The sequence below is a fragment of the Amblyraja radiata genome, chromosome 12 (assembly GCF_010909765.2).
Source record: "Amblyraja radiata isolate CabotCenter1 chromosome 12, sAmbRad1.1.pri, whole genome shotgun sequence".
In the NCBI taxonomy this organism is placed as follows: Eukaryota; Metazoa; Chordata; class Chondrichthyes; order Rajiformes; family Rajidae; genus Amblyraja; species Amblyraja radiata.
The window spans coordinates 9840097-9860560 of NC_045967.1; the positions used below are offsets into that span (position 1 = coordinate 9840097).

At 43.6% G+C, this 20464-nt stretch overlaps 1 protein-coding gene across 3 annotated transcripts in view; it reads left to right on the top strand.

Moving 5' to 3' along the window:
* The first annotated feature begins 1220 nt into the window (after positions 1–1220).
* Positions 1221–20464, top strand: part of mospd1 (motile sperm domain containing 1) — a 32203-nt gene continuing 12959 nt past the window's right edge. The window contains exons 1-5 of one of the 3 annotated variants that reach the window (XM_033030189.1): positions 1221–1294; positions 10106–10210; positions 15694–15924; positions 16015–16090; positions 16888–17111. In XM_033030189.1, coding sequence (XP_032886080.1) covers positions 15771–15924; positions 16015–16090; positions 16888–17111 — 454 coding nt within the window. In that variant the 5' untranslated portion in view covers positions 1221–1294; positions 10106–10210; positions 15694–15770. Of the gene's footprint in view, positions 1295–10105; positions 10344–15693; positions 15925–16014; positions 16091–16887; positions 17112–20464 lie in introns of those variants that run through there. The other 2 variants (XM_033030190.1, XM_033030191.1) reach the window with 2 other exon arrangements.

Below are 20464 nucleotides of genomic sequence, written 5' to 3' on the forward strand. Positions count from 1 at the left end.
CTAACTGGTCTATAATTCCCCATTTTCTCTCTCCCGCCTTTCTTAAAAAATGGGATAACATTAGCTACCCTCCAATCCACAGGAACTGATCCTGAGTCTATAGAACATTGGAAAATTATCACCAATGCATCCACAATTTCAAGAGCCACTTCCTTAAGTACCCTGGGATGCAGACCATCAGGCCCTGGGGATTTATCAGCCTTCAGTCCCATCAGTCTATCCAACACCATTTCCTGCCTAATGTAGATTTCCTTCAGTTCCTCTGTCACCCCAGATCCTCTGGCCACTACTATATCAGGAAGATTGTTTGTGTCCTCCATAGTGAAGACAGATCCAAAGTACCTGTTCAACTCATCTGCCATTTCCTTGTTCCCCATAATAAATTCACCTTTTTCGTTCTTCAAGGGTCCAACTTTGGTCTTAACTAATTTTTTCCTCTTCACATACCTAAAGAAGCTTTTACTATCCTGCTTTATATTCTTGGCTAGCTTACCTTCGTACCTCATCTTTTCTCCCCATATTGTCTTTTTGGTTATCTTCTGTTGTTCTTTAAACATTACCCAATCCTCTTGCTTCCCGCTCATCTTTGCTACGTTGTACTGTCCCTGACGTCCCTTGTCAGCCATGGTCGTCCCTTTCTCCCCTTGGAATCTTTCTTCCTCCTTGGAATGAACTGATTCTGCACCTTCTGTATTATTCCTAGAAATACCTGCCATTTTTGTTCCACTGTCATCCCTGCTAGTGTATCTTTCCAGTCAACTTTGGCCAGCTCCTCCCTCATGGCCCCATAGTCCCCTTTATTCAACTGCAACACTGACACCTCCGATGTACTCTTCTCCCTCTCCAATTGTAGATTAAACCTGACCATGTTATGGTCACTGCCTCCTGATGGCTCATTTATCAAATCCGGTTCATTACATAACTGCTCTAACCCTATGTGTCTCAGAATTCTACTTTTTATTTCTCTCTGAATATATTGAGCATTTGGCTCTCTCTGCTGAGGGAAACAGACCTCCGTCCCCCACAGCTGCAACTCCCTTCTCCTCTCTCCCCCCCATCTATCTCGTGCTCCCCCTCCTGCTCCAACTGCCCCACCCCCCCGACTCCCCTCCTGCTCCCCCCCCCCCCCCCCCCCCCCCCCCCCCCCCCGCGCCTCCTGTTTCCCCCCCCCCGGTGCGCCGCGGGCACTGACGTCAGCACGGCGGGTCCTCCAGTATCCCAGCGGCCCGTGCGGCTGGGCAGGCAGGCAGGCAGCGCTGTGGGACCAGCGGCGGCGGCGGCGGCGGCGGAGCGGGTAAGGATGGCGGTCGCGGTTCCTTGGCCGCGGAAAGGAGACGGGGCGTCACTGGGCATCGCGGGCAGCAGGGAACGGGCGCGGCCTCCGAGACCCCCGGCAACTACACCCGAGCCCTGGCTGCCCCGTTCCGGCCGAGCACCGGGTACCATTCCCCAGGCCCCCCCGCACCGGCTCAGCCCCAGCCCCAGACCCCGCCTGGGGGGGTGGAAACACTGTGCGGTGTTGTCATTGTTGTGGTATTATCATTGTTGTGGCTCCACACACAAGCGGTGGGTGTTGTGCGGCTGGGGGAGGGAGACGGCCATGTCCACAACATTGTCCTGGACGGTGCTGAGTTGGTGAACTCATGCAGCCAAGTGGGGAGAGTCCATCACATTGTGTAGGAAAGGACTGTAGATGCTGGTTTAAATCGAAGGTAGACACAAAATACTGGAGGAACACTTCGAGGTCTCGACCGGAAACGTCACCCATTCCTTCTCTCCAGAGATGCTGCCTGACCTGCTGAGTTACTCCAGCATTTTGTGCCTACCTGAGTCCATCACATTGCCAGGTCTTGTCTTGATGGTGAAATTAAGTGAGTGTCAGGAGGCGTGGAAACAGGCCCTTCGGCCCAACATGCCCACACTAACCAACATGTCTCAACTACACTAGTTCCTCCACCTTCCAGCACTTGGCCATATTCAATAGACAATAGGTGCAGGAGCAGGCCATTTGGCCCTTTGAGCCAGCGCCGCCATTCAATGTAATCATGGCTGATCATCCACAATCAGTACCCCGTTCCTGCCATCTCCCCATATCCCCTGACTCCGCTATCTTTAAGAGCCCTATCTAGCTCTCTCTTGAAAGTATCCAGAGAACCGGCCTCCACTGCCCTCTGAAGCAGAGAATTGCACAGACTCACAACTCTCTGCGTAAAAAAGTGTTTTTTTACACAGTCCTGGAAATTAACCTTGTAAACCTATGCTGCACTCTCTCAATAACAATAATGTCCTTCCTCAAATTAGGAGACCAAAACTGCACACAATACTGCAGGTGTGGTCTCACTAGGGCACTATACAACTGCAGTAGGACCTCTTTGCTCCTATACTCAACTCCTCTTGTTATGAAGGCCAACATGCCATTCGCTTTCTTCACTGCCTGCCGTACCTGCATGCTTACTTTCATTGACTGATGAACAAGGACCCCCAGATCCTGTTGTACTTCCCCTTTTACAACTTGACACAATTTAGATAATAATCTGCCTTCCTGTTTTTGCTACCAAAGTGGATAACCTCACATTTATCTGCCCACTCACCCACCCTGTCCACCATGCATTCACATAGCATCTTCCTCAAAGCTCACACTGCCATCCTGCCTTGTGTCATCTGCAAATTTTCTAATGTTACTTTGAATCCCTTCATCTAAATCATTGATGTATATTGTAAATAGCTGCGGTCCCAGCACCGAGCCTTGCGGTACCCCACTAGTCACTGCCTACCATTCTGAAAGGAATCCGTTAATCCCTACTCTTTGTTTCCTATCTGCCAACTTTCTTTCTATCCATGTCAGCACTCTGCCCCCAATACCATGTGCCCTAATTTTGCCCACTAATCTCCTATGTGGGACTTCATCAAATGCTTTCTGAAAGACCAGGTACACTACATCCACTGGCTCTCCCTTGTCCATTTTCCTAGCTACATCTTCAAAAAATTCCAGAAGATTAGGCAAGCATGATTTCCCCTTCGTAAATCCATGCTGATTCGGAACGATCCTGTTACTGCTATCCAAATGTGCCGCTATTTCATCTTTTATGATATGATTTTATGATTATGAGTAAACGGGTCCTTTTCACAATGGCGGGCAGTGACTAGTGGGGTACCGCAAGGCTCAGTGCTGGGACCCCAGCTATTTACAATATATATTAATGATCTGGATGAGGGAATTGAAGGCAATATCTCCAAGTTTGCGGATGACACTAAGCTGGGGGGCAGTGTTAGCTGTGAGGAGGATGCTAGGAGACTGCAAGGTGACTTGGATAGGCTGGGTGAGTGGGCAAATGTTTGGCAGATGCAGTATAATGTGGATAAATGTGAGGTTATCCATTTTGGTGGCAAAAACAGGAAAGCAGACTATTATCTAAATGGTGGCCGACTAGGAAAAGGGGAGATGCATCGAGACCTGGGTGTCATGGTACACCAGTCATTGAAAGTAGGCATGCAGGTACAGCAGGCAGTGAAGAAAGCGAATGGTATGTTAGCTTTCATAGCAAAAGGATTTGAGTATAGGAGCAGGGAGGTTCTACTGCAGTTGTACAGGGTCTTGGTGAGACCACACCTGGAGTATTGCGTACAGTTTTGGTCTCCAAATCTGATGAAGGACATTATTGCCATAGAGGGAGTGCAGAGAAGGTTCACCAGACTGATTCCTGGGATGTCAGGACTGTCTTATGAAGAAAGACTGGATAGACTTGGTTTATACTCTCTAGAATTTAGGAGATTGAGAGGGGATCTTATAGAAACTTACAAAATTCTTAAGGGGTTGGACAGGCTAGATGCAGGAAGATTGTTCCCGATGTTGGGGAAGTCCAGGACAAGGGGTCACAGCTTAAGGATAAGGGGGAAATCCTTTAAAACCGAGATGAAAAAAACTTTTTTCACACAGAGAGTGGTGAATCTCTGGAACTCTCTGCCACAGAGTGTAGTTGAGGCCAGTTCATTGGCTATATTTAAGAGGGAGTTAGATGTGGCCCTTGTGGCTAAGGGGATCAGAGGGTATGGAGAGAAGGCAGGTACGGGATACTGAGTTGGATGATCAGCCATGATCATATTGAATGGCGGTGCAGGCTCGAAGGGCCGAATGGCCTACTCCTGCACCTAATTTCTATGTTTCTATGTTTCCAGCATCTTCCACACCACTGATGTCAGGCTAACTGGTCTATAATTCCCTGTTTTCTCTCTCTTGCCTTTCTTAAAAACTGGGATAACATTAGCTACCCTCCAATCCACAGGAACTGATCCTGAATCTATAGAACATTGGAAAATTATCACCAATGTATCCACGATTTCTAGAGCCACTTCCTTAAGTACCCTGGGATGCAGAGCATCGGGCCCTGGGGATTTATCAGCGTTCAGTCCCATCAGTCTACCCAACACCATTTCCTGCCTAATGTGGATTTCCTTCAGTTCCTCTGTCAACCCAGATCCTCTGGCCACGAGTATATCAGGAAGATTGTTTATGTCCTCCTTAGTGAAGACGGATCCAAAGTACCTGTTCAACTCATCAGCCATTTCCTTGTTCCCCATAATAAATTCACCTTTTTCAGTCTTCAAGGGTCCAACTTTGGTCTTAACTAATTTTTTCCTGTTCACGTACCTAAAGAAGCTTTTACTATCGTCTTTTATATTCTTGGCAAGCTTACATTCGTACCTTATCTTTTTTCTCCCCGTATTGCCTTTTTAGTTCTCTTCTTTTGCTCTTTAAACATTACCCAATCCTCTTGCTTTCCGCTCATCTTTGCTACGTTGTACTTCTCTTTTATTTGTATACTGTCCCTTGTCAGCCACAGTCGCCCCTTACTCCCCTTGGAATCTTTCTTCCTCTTTGGAATGAACTGATCCTGCACCTTCTGTATTATTCCCAGAAATACCTGCCATTGTTGTTCCACTGTCATCCCTGCTAGTGTATCTTTCCAGTCAACTTTGGCCAGCTCCTCCCTCATGGCCCCATAGTCCCCTTTATTCAACTGTAACACTGACACCTTGGATTTACCCTTCTCCCTCTCCAATTGTAGATTAAACCTGACCATATTATGGTCACTCCCTCCTAATGGCTCCTTAACCTCAAGTTCCTTTATCAAATCCAGTTCATTGCATAACACTAAATCCAGAATTGCCTTCTCCCTGATAGGTTCCAATACAAGCTGCTCTAAGAGACACTCCACAAACTCCCTTTCTTGGGGTCCAGTACCAACCTGATTTTCCCAGTCTATCTGCATGTCAAAATCTCCCATAACTACCGTCGCATTACCTTTACGCCAATTTTAACTCCTGATTCAACTTGCACCCTATATTCATTTCATTTGTTTCTGGTTTTCCAGATCAATATTTGAGAAACCAGCCAGGGAATATGTTATAGATTAGGAGTGTATACTAAGGAGGATTAATAAATAATCTTGTGAAGACATTTTTGGGAAAAATTCAATGTGAAACAAGGGTCAAATCTAAATAAAGGATGCTGTGAAAACCTGAGGGGCAAGTTTGTTCTGATTGATACTTCTTCTTCTTCTTTCGTGTGGCGCGCACAGCCTAAAGTTGTTGGACAACTTGTTCTATTTGATCTTTCGTTTGTGCACGTCGAGTTGATTGCTATAGTCGAAACAGGGCGGACCACGTGAAGGTTGCAATCTTCCACCCCCTTCCGATTGATTGGGAAACTGCAATAAAAGATTCAACTGTAGGACAGACGTTATCTTGGATTTAAAGAAATAATACATGATAAGTTTAAAATTCCCTTAAGATACAAAAACAAAATATGATGAAAGATTGCACCCCATCTATTCATTATCTTTACAAAGACTAATTATCCCCCGACCTCTGCTGTTCCAGAGAAACAATCCAAGTCTGTCTAACTTCCCCCTGTAGCTGCCTGTCCTGCTGAGCTACTCAAACATTTTGTGTCTTTCCTCGATTTAAACCAGCATCTGCAGTTCTTTCCCACACATTCTCCTTGCAGCTAATACCCACTGATCCTGTAGCGATTCCCCCATCCATCCTGTAGCGATCCCCCCCATTCATCCTGCACAGACTCTCCAATCCACACTGTACTGACCCCCCCCCCCCCTCCCAATTCATCCTGTACTGATCCACCAATTCATCCTGTACTAAACCACCCATTCATCCTGCACTGATCCCCCCCTCCATTCATCCTGTACTGATCCCCCCATTCAAGAAGAATGGGGGGGAGATCAGTCTGAAGAAAGGTCTCGACCCGAAACATTGCCAATTTTTTTTGCTCCATAGATGCTACCTCACCCGCTGAGTTTCTCCAGCATTTTTGTCTACAACCATTCATCCTGTACTGATCCCCCCCATTCATTCTGTACTGATCCCCCCCCATCCATCCTGCACAGATCCCCCGCCATCCATTCCGTACTGATCCCCCCCATTCAACCCTTCTGACATCCACCGTGCTCTCCCCTCACAATTTTACCTACTCCAACACGCACTAATTCCCCTGCCTCAATCCATCCATTCCGCACCGATTGCCTTCTCAACCCCCCCCCCCCCCTCCCCCACATCTATCCATCCCGCACTGATTCACACCCCCCCCCACCAACCCTACTCCGCTGGAAATGTCTTCAGAGTGAACATTGACTATGTTTGTTAACGGAATAGACAATAGACAATAGGTGCAGGAGTAGGCCGTTCGGCCCTTCGAGCCAGCACCGCCAATCAATGTGATCATGGCTGATCATCCCCAATCAGTATCCCGTTCCTGCCTTCTCCCAATGCAATCAAATGTGTTTTCATTCCCAATGTTATTATTTGTTTAGTCCATAAAGATGGATTAATTAAATTGTGAACTCGTGAAACATTAAAACCGCAGTGTTCAATTGTCACTGCTACACGTTGTTACAGAATTCATTTTAACGTCAAATCAATGCTCTTAATATAGAGTATCAGTACTGTAGTTATTTAATGAGCAACATTCACAACTATACGTTGGATTTATCCAGGTTTTACTTCTACAGTCAGTCATATACATCACAAATTTGGTCAGGAGATATTTCAGTTGAAATTTTAACGTTAATTCTGAAATGGGAATGATGGAAACAGCATTTATCAATAATTTGTTTTAAAATCTGGTGCGTACAAACTGGGTTTCTTCATTGCTGTTCACAACACATACATCTAATCTGAATGTCCGGTAATGTGGCGTTTTGACACCTTTAAACATATTACCAAAATAACATTTGCTGCAGTTATGTCCTTTGGCCATCTCTTGTCAGTTAGTGTAATGTTTAACCTGTCAGATGGGTATAGTCGGTTTTAACAGCTATTATCATAAAATGCTTTTTGAAATTTCCTTGCCACCTGTATATTTTGTTGCGGATAAATTATGTGGGAAGCGAGAGTGTTTCTGTACCAATAGCAATAACGACCCATGCTATGGCCATGTCATGATAATTTTCGGTCCTCCACAGAAAACATGCTTGCATCAATCTGTAGTGTGCATGGTTAAGCATATATGTTACCATGGTCCAGGATTTATTGACACAGGTTGATCATATGCTGAATAATCCAACCACATTTTTGTTTGGAAGTGGAAAGAAATAATATAAATTGCATTAATTGCAATGTGTAAAAAGAGTTGAGATACTGTATTATAATTTTGCTGCATGTCATTGTAGTATATATCATGTCTTGATTGGTGAATATGTTTAGTTTGTGACTTTATTTCAAGCAGATATAATATGTGAATGCTTCAATGAGCATAATTCCGACTGGTAACTACGCACTTCGTCCGAGCACATTATCGCACGCGTCATGCAAGCCGTCTTAAATGACCACCTAAACTGTCATTTGGCAACCTAAAATGCTGTCTGGGTTGCCCGGCTGGCAACAGGGAAAAAAAGTTAAGTGAGAGCCCTGTATTATGTAAAAATATTATATAAATCATACCTGAAACTCGTCAAGACCAAAATCTGCACATTTTTTTGAAATATGGGAAAAACTTCCAATTTTCCGAGTAGTAATTGCCCAGTCAATGCACGTTTGACATTGAGGTCGGACACAAATTGACCAATCTTGAGCTTTGTTCTATGGTCGCTAGGCAGCGAGGACCCTGGAATCATGGCTGCCTCATTACATCAATAGCAATAGCAAGGTTTCCAAGGAACCTTGCTGATAATTTAGTTTTTCAATTGATTTATCTTTATAAAGTTATGATGTGAACTGTTAAATAAAAATGATAAATAACAAATGTACAGCTAGGGTTAGGATTAGGGTTAGGGTCAGGGTCAGTCGGTCGAGCTTGTCGGTAGGCCGATGGATGCTGTGGTGGATCGGTCGCGAGAGGTCAGTCGGGCAGTCGGTAGGCCGGTGGATGCTGCGAGAGGTCGGTCGGGCTGTCGGTAAGCCGGTGAATGCTGCGAATGATCTGTCGGTAAGCCGGTGAGTGCTGCGTAGGGGTCGGTCGGGCGGTCGGTAAGCCGTTGAGTGCTGCGAAGGGTCGGTTGGGCTGTCGGCTTGTATAATAATACATGGTTTAAATAGACTGCAACACTGAAATAGGCTCCCCATGGTGTAATGTGAGCATTGGACACGAGATGGCGCATACTTTTTCGATCTCATTTTCTAATTCGTTTAATTAATTAATGTGCAACTTTTGGCTCTGACGAGTTATGACTTCCTTCTCAGTTATATTTTATCTAAATCTGTGCAAAATTTCATATAGTTCCGAGACATGGGTCACGTAAGTAGACACATTTTTGATGCTTGGCTCACAGCCTACTTCGATTTTTCCAGCATCTGCAGTTCTTTCTTAAACAATGAGCTTGGAGGCATCTGTTTGAACTTGAGCAGATAGAATGTGTCTATACACTTCAGAATTCATTATGCTACTACCATCAGCAGTTGTATCATCAATGAAGATAAGTGAGCCAGTACCTTCAGCAGCCATACATGCCCAGGCCATAACACCCCCACCACCGTGTTTCACAGATGAGGTGGTATGCTTTGGATTTTGGCAGTTCCTTCTCTCCTCCATACTTTGCTCTTGCCATCACTCTGATATAAGTTAATCTTCAACTCATCTGTCCACAAGACCTTTTTCCAGAACTGTGGTTGCTCTTTTAAGTACTTCTTGGCAAACTGTAACCTGGCCATCTGATTTTTGCAGCTAACTAGTGGTTTGCATTTCTGTTCATGAAGTCTTCAGCAGACAGTGGTCATTGGCAAATCCACACCTGACGCCTGAAGAGTGTTTCTGATCTGTCGGACAGGTGTTTGGGGATTTTTTTTTATATAGAGAGAATTGTTCTGTCATCAGCTGTGGAGGTCTTCTTTTGCCTGTCAATCCCTTTGCGATTAGTAAGCTCACCAGTGCTCTCTTTCTTCCAAACAGTTGATTTTGGTAAGCCTAAGGTTTGGCTGATGTCTCTAACAGTTTTATTCTTGTTTCTCAGTCTCATAATGGCTTATTTGACTTTCATTGGCACAACTTTGGTCCCCATGTTGATAAACAGCAATAAAAGTTTCCAAAGGTGATGGAAAGACTGGAGGAAAGACTAGCTGCAGAGAGCTCTCTTATACCTGCATTTAGGAGGCAATTAAACACAACAGCTATTACAAATGCCTGTGAAGCCATGTGTCCCAAACATTCTGGCGCCCTGAAATGGCACTATGTATGAACACAGCTGTAATTTCTACATGGTGAAACCAAAATGGCCTTCAAAAAAATCTGACAATGTGCACTTTAACCACATGTGATTTTTTTCTATTACAAATCTCAAATTGTAGAGTACAGAGGCAAATCAAAAATGATGGGTCTTTGGCGCAAACATTATGGAGGGCACTGTATTTGCAATCTATGGTTCATATTTTATTTCCATATGAAGACACCATGAGGAAAGATTAGAGAAGCTAAAATCCAGAGATAATATCATAGAGAAAATAAGGATTTTCTTATTATATTTTATTAGATGTGAATCTTAAAAAGAAAGGCCTGCAGTTAACATCTTACTACATGGAATATCATAATTTCTCCCCTGCATGTTGAATGCTCCTCGAGGTTCTCTGTAGTTTTAAAATCTTTTAAATTCTTTTTTAGGATCTGGGCATCTCTGGCAAGGCCAGCATTTCTTCCCTTCCTAATTGGACTTGAGAAGGTGGTGGTGAGCTGGCTTCACGAACTGCTGCAGCCCTTCTCCTTAAGGTACTCCTACAATATTGTTGGGTAGTGTTCCCTGATGAGGACTCGGTGAAAATGAAGGTACAGTGATGTATTTTCAAATCAAAATAGCATGCAACTGGAAAGGGTTTTTGAGTGGATTGTTGACATAGCTCAGGTGAGTAAATGCAATGTGTTTGGTTAATATTTTGGTGCAGTCCTTGTGTTAAAGCATTGAATGTTGAGGTTGATGAGTTGTCTGTGATGCAGGCTACCTTGTACTGTATATGGGGAAGCTTCTTGAGAGTTGCTGGAGCTGCACTCATCCAGATAAGTGGAGGATACGCCATCACACACTTGACTTGTGACTTGTAGTTGATGGAAAAGGCTTGTATGTCTAGAGCGAGCTACACTGAGACACCCAGCCTCTGGCATGGTTTTACTGGACTCATCATCGATGAATCAGCTGTAGATGATAGACCTATTATCTTGGGAAAGGGATGATTGCCCTGCAACAACCACAACAATCTTTCATGTATGAGGAATGACTCCAGTCAATGGAATGTTTTACAAGGCTCCTAGCTAAACCCGGGGGCTCAGATGCTGTCTTGAAATTATTAGCAGCTTTGCTCAGGCAGGTTTGCAGAGCAACTGTGCTCTGTCTGACATTGTCACCCACACTCCTGCTTGCAGACCATTTCAACTCTCCTCCCAATCCCGTCCTGTCCGTCCTCAGCCTTCCCTACTGCCGGGATGAGTCCCAATGCAAGCTGGAGGAACAACTCATTTTCTGCCAGGGTAGTCTATAACCCAATGGAAGAACATTGAATTTTCCAATTTCAGGTAAACCTTATCTCCAGTGTTCTGCTCTCCCTTTCCTGATCTACCTCCACTCCTATTTTTGTACCCTTTTCCATAACCCTCTCCTATGGCCCACATTCACTCATTTTTGTCCCTTCTCTCTCCTGGTTCCATCCACCTACTGCCCACACATATCATTGCTAGATTATTTCCCTACACTAGAGCAAGCAGAAAAACCGGTACGACCTATTTCAGATGTTGGTAATTAGGGTGAATCGACTTAAATTAGTGTGGAATTGGGGAAAGATTTTTTTCCACTTAGACTAGTGATGATACAAAAGTGGGTGTTTTTTTTCAGATAGTGAATATGTAGCAATGTTACAAAATTTTGAGATTTTAAAAATCAAGTCTTTAATTTATCCCATCAGATAAAGCATAAAAAGAAGTTTAATTTGACACCTAATTCACTTTCATATCTTCAGTATAAAAAAAGATATGGCCATTTTCATATTCGGAAATTGGCATCTTGTTCCCTATTGCTTTTTCATTGACTTAACACAAAAGCTGTGATCGAGAACATTTAAAAGCCGATAACTTTCTTAAAATTTAAGAGAACTGAAAGAAATTTTCAGTTATTATAGATTGAAGCATTCTGAAACAAATATGAAACAATCTTACTTAGATGACTTGAAATTAAAGCATATAATTAGTTAGTTACCTAATTGTAGCTAATTACAAAATTCAATTACTAGATCTAAACATCTATCCATTTCTTAAGAATAGATTAACATTTTTAAATAGCCTAAGTGTCCAAATAACATTCACACAAGAATTCAGAATATAACATAATTTTAAAATCTCATTGCCATGGGTTTATAGGCCAAATTTAATGTTTAATACCTGTAAATTAATGGCCTTTTAAATCAACTTGCCTGTGGGATTTTCTGTAACGGGACCATTTGGAACGTTCAGGGTGCGGTGAATTTAGTCCCCATATCGGCAGCAAATATACTGCCGGTTCTTCGGGGGGAAAAATCACCGTTTCGCAACTTAAAATGTGAATTAAATACATATTAAGAAACACTTTTATACATAAAAATAAACTACTTTCTTTTACCTGGTCCTCCATAAAATCCGTCCCCGTTGTCGGCATTGACGGCTTCAGAAGCTGATTTTAAAATCATTCCAGCGATTAACTTGTCGGTTGAATTTTTTTTTAAAACACACAGAATGGCCGTAGGAACGATTCTTTAGCAAAATTTTGCACTCCAACAAAATATAATTCAGGACCAGGTCGGGGAAAAAAACCCCGTTTTAACCCCGCCCCCCCCTCAAAGGCGCCAAAATCGCACACACGGTCAGTGGCAGAATTGCAGCGCCACTGAAGGTAAGTATTGTAACATACCTAGAATATGGTTGTGAATAATTGCAGCAGGATCTTGATCGATTGGCCAGGTGGGCTGAGGAATGGTTGATTGAATTTAATACAGAGAAATGTGAGGTGTTGCATTTTGGGATGTCTAACATGGGTCTACACAGTGAATGGCAGGGCTCTGGGGAATGTTGTAGAGCAGTTTGATCTAGGAGTTCAGGTGTGTAGGAAAGAAAATGACAATGAAGGTTGCTGGTTTAAATCGAAGATAGACACAAAATGCTAGAGTAACTCAGCGGGACAGGCAGCATCTCTGGAGAGAAGGAATTGAAAAAGTTACTTTTATAACAACTAAACAGGTTCGCTTCTTAATAAACAGACAACACACAAACTGTTTGGTAGACCAGTTCAAAACTTTACTTATATCGGCCGATGGAAGGGAGGGAGAACTCCAGTCAAGTGACCAATAGAATGGGTGACTTTTCGGGTCGAGACCCTTCTTCAGGTGCATGGTTCCTTGAAGGTGGAGTCGCTGATAGAGTAGTCAAAAAGATTTTTGGTACATTAGCCTTCATCGATCAGAGTATTGAGTATAGATATATATCCCAACGTTTAAGCAACAGTTAGATCATCTCTTTAAATAAATGACAGACCCATTGTTTTTGCCTGCTCCTGTCCCACGGAAATGATTTCCATGTACCTGTATGTATGTATGTATATATACCTCGACTCCAACCTACCACCCCAGTGCAATCTTTCCCGACCTATGTCCAAGATACCTCACATGCCCTTCGCCTCTTTAACGTTCAGTCACTCTACACATCCATCCCCCACCAGGAAGGTCGTAAAGCCCTCATTTCATCCTCGACCGCAGAACCATCCAATTTCCCGCTACTAACACTCTACTCCGCTTAGCGGAGCTGGTCCTCACCCTCAACAACTTCTCCTTTGACTCCTCCCACTTCCTCCAAGTCCAAGGCGTAGCTATGGGCACCCGCACGGGCCCAGCTCTGCCTGTCTCTTTGTAGGGTACGTTGAACAATCCCTGTTCCAGGCGTATACTGGCCCTATCCCTGAATTTTATCTCCACTACATTGATGACTGCATAGGTGCTACCTCCTGCACCCATGCAGAACTCATTGACTCATCAACTTCACGACCAATTTTCATCCTGCACTCAAATTTACTTGAACCATCTCCGATACCTCCCTCCCCTTTCTTGATCCCCCAGTCTCCATCACAAGAAATAAACTATTGACTGACGTCTATTACGAACCCACTGACTCCCACAACTATTTCGACTACACTTCTTCCCACCCTGCTTCCTGTAAAGACTATCCCCAACTCCCAATTGCTCCGTCTAAGCCACATCTGCACCCAAGGTGAGGTGTTCCATACTCGGACATCCGAGATGTCCTCATTCTTTATGAGGTTCCCTTCTCCCATCATAGATGAGGCCCTCACTCGTATCTCCTCGGTACCTCGCATTTCCGCCCTAGCTCCCCCTCCCGCTAGTCGCAACAGAGACAGAGTCCCCTAGTCCATACCTTCCACCCCATCAGCCATCGCATAAAACTCGTAATCCTCCGAAATTTCAGGCACCTCCAAAGGGATTGCCAATAGCCACATTTTCCCATCTCCACCCATTTCTGCCTTCCGCAGAGACCGTTCCCTCTGCAACTCCCTGGTTAACTCATCCCTTCCCACCCAAACCACCCCCTTCCGCAGGTATCTTCCCCTGCAACCACAGAAGATGCAACACCTGTCGCTATACCTCCTCCCTCAACTCTGTCCAGGGACCCCAACAGTCCTTTCAGGTTAGGCAGAGGTTAGCCTGCACCTCCTCCAACCTCATCTACTGCATCCATTGTTCAAGATATGGACTCTTATACATCGGCGCGACCATACGCAGACTGGGCGATCGTTTCGCGGAACACCTTCGCTCAGCCCGCGTGAACCTACCTGATCTCCCGGTTGCTGGATACTTTAATTCTCCTTCCCATTCCTACACAGACTTTTCTGTCCTAGGTAACCTCCATTGTCAGAGTGAGACTAAATGCAAATTGGAGGAACAGCATCTCATATTTTGCTTGGGCTGTTTGCAGCCCAGTGGTATGAATATTGATTTCTCTCACATCAGCTAGCCCCGGCATTCCCTCTCTCTCTCTCTCTCTCTATCCCTCCCCTACAAAGGTTGCATTAGCTTCTCATTTTCACCCAACAAACAGCTAACAATGACCTGGTTCCTTTATCATCGTTACTTTTTTGTATATCTTTCATTCACTGTTCTGTATCTCTCCACATCACCCTCTATATCTTTTGTTTCCCTTATCCCTAACCAGTCTGAAGAAGGGTTTTGACCCAAAACGTCACCCATTCCTTCTCTCCAGAGATGCTGTCTGTCCGCTGAGTTACTCCAGCTTTTTGTGTCTATCTTTTGTGTAGGATAATGTTAGTGTGCGAGGATCGCTGGTCGGTGCGGACTCGGTGGGCCGAAGGGCCTGTTTCTGTGCTCTGTCTCTCACCTAAACCAAACTAAATATGATAATGCTTACTGTGTAATGATAAATGTGTTAATATTAACTTTCCCGGGGCAGTAAGAGTGGTAGAAATTGAACCATGGTTGGATTTTATGAATTTTAATTGGAAGGTTTCAAATTCAAATAAGTATATATTCATCAATGTTAAAGATTATACACCAATCACCTTATTTCCATTGTATTTATTGTACCTAAATGCATAAAGACAATGTAAGTTTCTCATGAAGATAATGATAGTTTTTATTTCCAATTTTATCCATCTCCATGGGAATTGGGAAGATGAGAATTGAAACAATTGATACCGAAATATGTATTGAAGGAGTGAATGGTCAGCTCCTGTTCACGTGTTCTCGGCTCCAGTTTCCTTTTCCTTCTGGCTTTGCTTGTAAACTACGCATAGACTTTACACCAGAAATGTTGGAGGAGATTATTAGCAATAGCGAGTGAGTTAAAGGTGGTACATGATTGGCATGAGCCCCAAGCTGAGGTGGAGTCAGTGAATAGGCATTTAGTTCGAGGTTAGTTGCACCTGTATTGGGTGAAGGGAAACTGTTTAGTCTAATAGCTATTTCTCCACTTTGACGCCCAAATGTTCTATATGATTGAAAAGAACTGATCTTAACATAAGGAGTTTGGTGAATCTGAAGAAGGTTGTTTCTTTGAGCATTACAGGATACTTTGGTATCTGTTCACTTACAAATATTTGCTCTATAATTGCTTAAAAAGGAAGACTATTCATTGCTGTATCCACAATGCAATCTTAAAAGAAAAATGTATGTGAATTTAATTATGTAAAAACTTTTTTTAATTTATAGGCCTTCAGAATGCTCAGAGGACTGTGAAGTGTGGCGTGTTTTAAAGGGAGTTAAGTGAGCAAGGAAAGTGAGTGCCAATGCAGCAACACAGGCAGCAGCCAGAACTTGTGGAAGGAAATCTTCCCGTCTTTGTATTTCCAACGGAACTGGTATTTTATGCAGAAGATCAGTCAACACACAAACAGGTGTTGACTCTTTACAATCCATACGAGTTTGCATTAAAATTTAAAGGTATATCTGCACCTTCACAAGGATTATACTGAACAACTTTTCATGATGAGCTGCCGTAATGTGCTGACACTTTCTTTTCTGTGGCTTTAGTTCTGTGCACTGCCCCGAACAAATATGTTGTTGTTGATGCTGCAGGTGCAGTGAAGCCCAAATGCTGTGTCGACATGTAAGTACAGAGTTTCTCACGTTAAACCAGTACTTCACTCTAGTGCTTTGACAATCTCTACAGCTCACAGCTTTTGGTAGTTATTACATTTGGATGGGTCTTCCAAAGTTGTGCACATGGGTTGAAGCTTAATGGCAGAGTTATGCCCCTGTCCCGCTTAGGAAACCTGAACGGAAACCTCTGGAGACTTTGCGCCCCACCCAAGGTTTCCGTGCGGTTCCCGGAAGTTTTTGTCAGTCTCCCTACCTGCTTCCACTACCTGCAACCTCTGGGAACCACACGGAAACCTTGGGTGGGGCGCAAAGTCTCCAGAGGTTTCCGTTCAGGTTTCCTAAGTGGGACAGGGGCATAAGATGCTGTGAAAAGACCTTGATGGCATCCTGTTCACCTTGTCTAAGATGTCCCTGGGTGCCCAGACCCGTAGTCACTGCAAGGGAGCCTTGACCGAGCACCCAGGCGAGTCTTGTCATGACCAGAGTGCCCAGCTCCATAGTCAATGCAATGGTGCCTTGACCTGGCATGGCTCCCATGGTGATGCATCATATTGTGGTCTGAGTTATTCACGCCTTTCCTCCCCCTTTTATCCATTTGCTTTCTCTTTAAAACTTAAAATAAAATTCTAACATTGTAAGAGCCACACATGGTAAATATGCAGCCGATGAGGTTATCTGAACTACTGTTACGATGGTCATGTTTTCCACTAAATGTATCACATGATCTGTTTTAGGATGCTCTCATTTTGTAGCTCGAGGTTTCCTGGATGTCCTAATTGCTAACAGGAGCTGTTCTCTCTCCAGTGTTATTCGCCATAGAGACGTGCGGCCCTGTCATTATGGTGTCATAGACAAATTCCGGCTACAGGTTTCGGAACAAAGCCAACGGAAAGCACTGGGTAAAAAGGAAGTGATTTCTGTTCTCCTTCCATCTACAAAAGAGCAAGAGCGGAAGGAGGAGGAGGACAAACACATCAAGGAGCATCTGGCTGAAGCAGTATTTTTTGAACAGACTTCATTCCAGCAGGGTAAGAATCTTACTGCAGCATCATCTCTACTCTGCTGTCAAGGAGCAGGGTGGGGAAGTTAGATAATGATAGTGGAAGAGTTGGTTCTGTCGACGGGGGAAGTAGGCTGGAATAATTCTGTTGTGAGGATGAAGGGGAGAATGGCAAGTTCGGGGATCCCTGGATGTTAGAGAAATCAAGATAATGAAAAATAGGAAGTGTATGATCAGAAAATAGGTGAGGATATAGAATATGTAGGTGCTTACTTAAAAAAATTAGGAGGGCAGAGACAGGCCACAAGATATCATTGATAATTTGATGATTAAAGAAAATCGTAGGACATTTTATGTATGAAGAATGAGAGAGAACCAGGGAAAGAGTAGATCCGTTAGGAACCATACAGACACTTAGTGTGAGGAGCCAGCGGATGTGGGCAAGACCTTAAATGAATACTTCTAATACAGTCATAAAGTTATACAACATGACCTTGTCTATGCCAACCAAACCAGTTTGAGCTAGTGCCACTTGCCTGCATTTGGCCCATGGCCGTCTAAACCCATCCCATCCATATATCTGTTCAAATGACTTTTGAAGATCGTAATTGTATCCATTTCTATAGCCATCCACTGACGGTTCATTCCAGATATGGACAACTGTTTGAATTAACAAGTTGCCCCAGATGTCCCTCTTAAATCTCTTCTTTCCCCCTCCCCACCTTAGGTCTCACACTGAAATCTGAAAGATGAGTCCCAACCTGAAACGTCATCTATCCATGTTCTTCATATATATTTGTATTCAATAACCTTCTCAATGAAGACAAGTATGCCAAACAGCCTCTTTACCACACTGTAGCCACTCCAGGGAATCACGCACCTGTACTCCAGGATCTCTGTTGCAACACTCCCCAGAGCTCTAACATTTACTGTGTAAATTCTGCCCTAGTTTGACACCAAAGTGCAACACCTCACACTTGTCAGAGTTAAATTCTATTTACCATCCCTTGGCCCTCCTTCCCATCCTATTGTAAAATGAAACATCCTTCCTCACTGCCTATTGTACCATCACTTTTAGAGACATCTGCAAATTTAGTAACATACTACATTGTCATCCAAATGGATAATGTCATAGAGTCACACAGCGTAGAGCCACCCCCCTCGGCCCAACCTTCCCACGCCGACCAACATGCCCCATCTACACTAGTGCCTCCTGCCTGCACTTGGCTCATATCCCTTAACCTATCCTATCCATGCACCTGTCTAAATGATTAAACATTGTGATAGTACCTGCCTTATCAACTTCCTCCAGCAGCTCGTTCCTATAACAACATCTTTCCTATAACACGGCAACCAAAACTGAACACAATATTCTATGTGTGGCTCCACCAATGTTGCACTGTATCATGACCTCCCAATTTCTATAGTCAATACTCTGACTGATTAATGCGAATGTGCAAAAAGCCTTTTTAACCACCGCCCGCCATAATGTACAATGTACAGTGCCCGCCATAATGTTTGGGACAAAGACCCATCATTTATTTATTTGCCTCTGTACTCCACAATTTGAGATTTGTTATAGAAAAAATCACGTGGTTAATGTGCACTTTGTCAGATTTTAATGAAGGCCATTTTAATAAAAGCCATTTTTATACATTTGGATTTCACCATGTAGAAATTACAGCAGTGTTTATACATACTCCTCCCATTTCAGGGCACCATAATGCCGGCCAATGAGTTTTGAGACGTTTGTTTGAACTTGAGTAGATAGGATGTGTCTATACACATCAGAATTCATTATGCTACTACCATCAGCAGTTGTATCATCAATGAAGATAAGTGAGTCAGTACCTTCAGCAGCCATACATGCCCAGGCCATAACACCCCCACCACCATGTTTCACAGATGAGGTGGTATGACTTGGATCTTGGGCAGTTCCTTCTCTCCTACATACTTTGTCTCTTGCCATCACTCTGGTATGTTAATCTTCATCTCATCTGTCCACAAGTCCTTTTTTCCAGAACTGTGGTTGCTCTTTTAAGTACGTCTTGCAAACTATAACCTGGCAATCCTATTTTTGAGGCTAACCAGTGGTTTGCAACTTGCAGTGTCGCCTCTGTATTTCTGTTCATGAAGTCCTCTGAGGACAGTGGTCATTGATAAATCCACACCTGACTCCTGAAGAGTGTTTCTGATCTGTGTCAGGTGTTTGGGGATTTTCTTTATTATAGAGAGAATTTTTCTGTCAACAGCTGTGGAGGTCTTCCTTGGCCTGCCAGTCCCTTTGTGATTAGTATGCTCACCAGTACTCTTTCTTAATGATGTTCCAAACAGTTGATTTTGGTAAGCCTAAGGTTTGGCTGATGTCTCTAACAGTTTTATTCGTGTTTCTCAGTCTCATAATGGCTATTTGACTTTCATTGGCACAATTTTGGTCCTCGTGTTGATAAACAGCAATAAATGTTTCCAAAGGTGATGAGGTGATGGAAAGACTGGAGGAAAGATAGCTTTCTTATACCTGCAGTAAGGAGTCAATTAAACACACCTAAGCAATTACAAATGCCTGTGTCCCAAACATCATGGTGCCTTGAAATGGGAGGACTATGTATAAACATAGCTGTAATTTCTACATGGTGAAACTAAAATGTTAAAAAAATGGCCTTTAATAAAATCTGACAAAGTGCACTTTAGCCACATGTGGTTTTTTTCTGTTGCAAATCTCAAATTGTGGAGTACAGAGGGAAATAAATAAATGATGGGTCTTTGTCCCAAACATTATGGACCGCATTGTACCTGTGATGCCACCTTCAAGGAATTATTTACCTGCATTCATAGATACCCTTGCTCTACAACACTCCCCAGACCCCGATTGTTCACTGTGTAGGTCCTGCCCTTGTAGACTTCCCAAGATGTAACACCTCACATTTCTCTATATTCCATCAACCATTCTTCAGCCCACCTGCTCAACCGATTAAGATCCTGCTGAAATATTTGACAACCATCTTCACTATCTACAATACCACCTTAGTGTCATCTGCAAACTTGCTAATCATGCCTTGTACGTTCTTATCCAAATCATTGTATAATTTGGACCCAGCATCAAACCCTGAGGCACACCACTAGTCTAGGACTCCAGTCTGAAAACAACCTTCCAAAATCACCATCTGCATCCTTCCATGAAGCAAATTTTCTATCCATTCAGCTAAATCTCCTTGGATCCCGTGCGATGTACCCTATCAGAGCAGTCTAGCACGTGGAATGTAGATAACAAACAATGGATGCAGCACCAACACATGGCCTCCAATAAGAAAAACAACCCTCCACAATGACTCGTTGAGTCCTTCCTCCAAGCCAATTTTGAATTCAGTTGATTCCATGTGA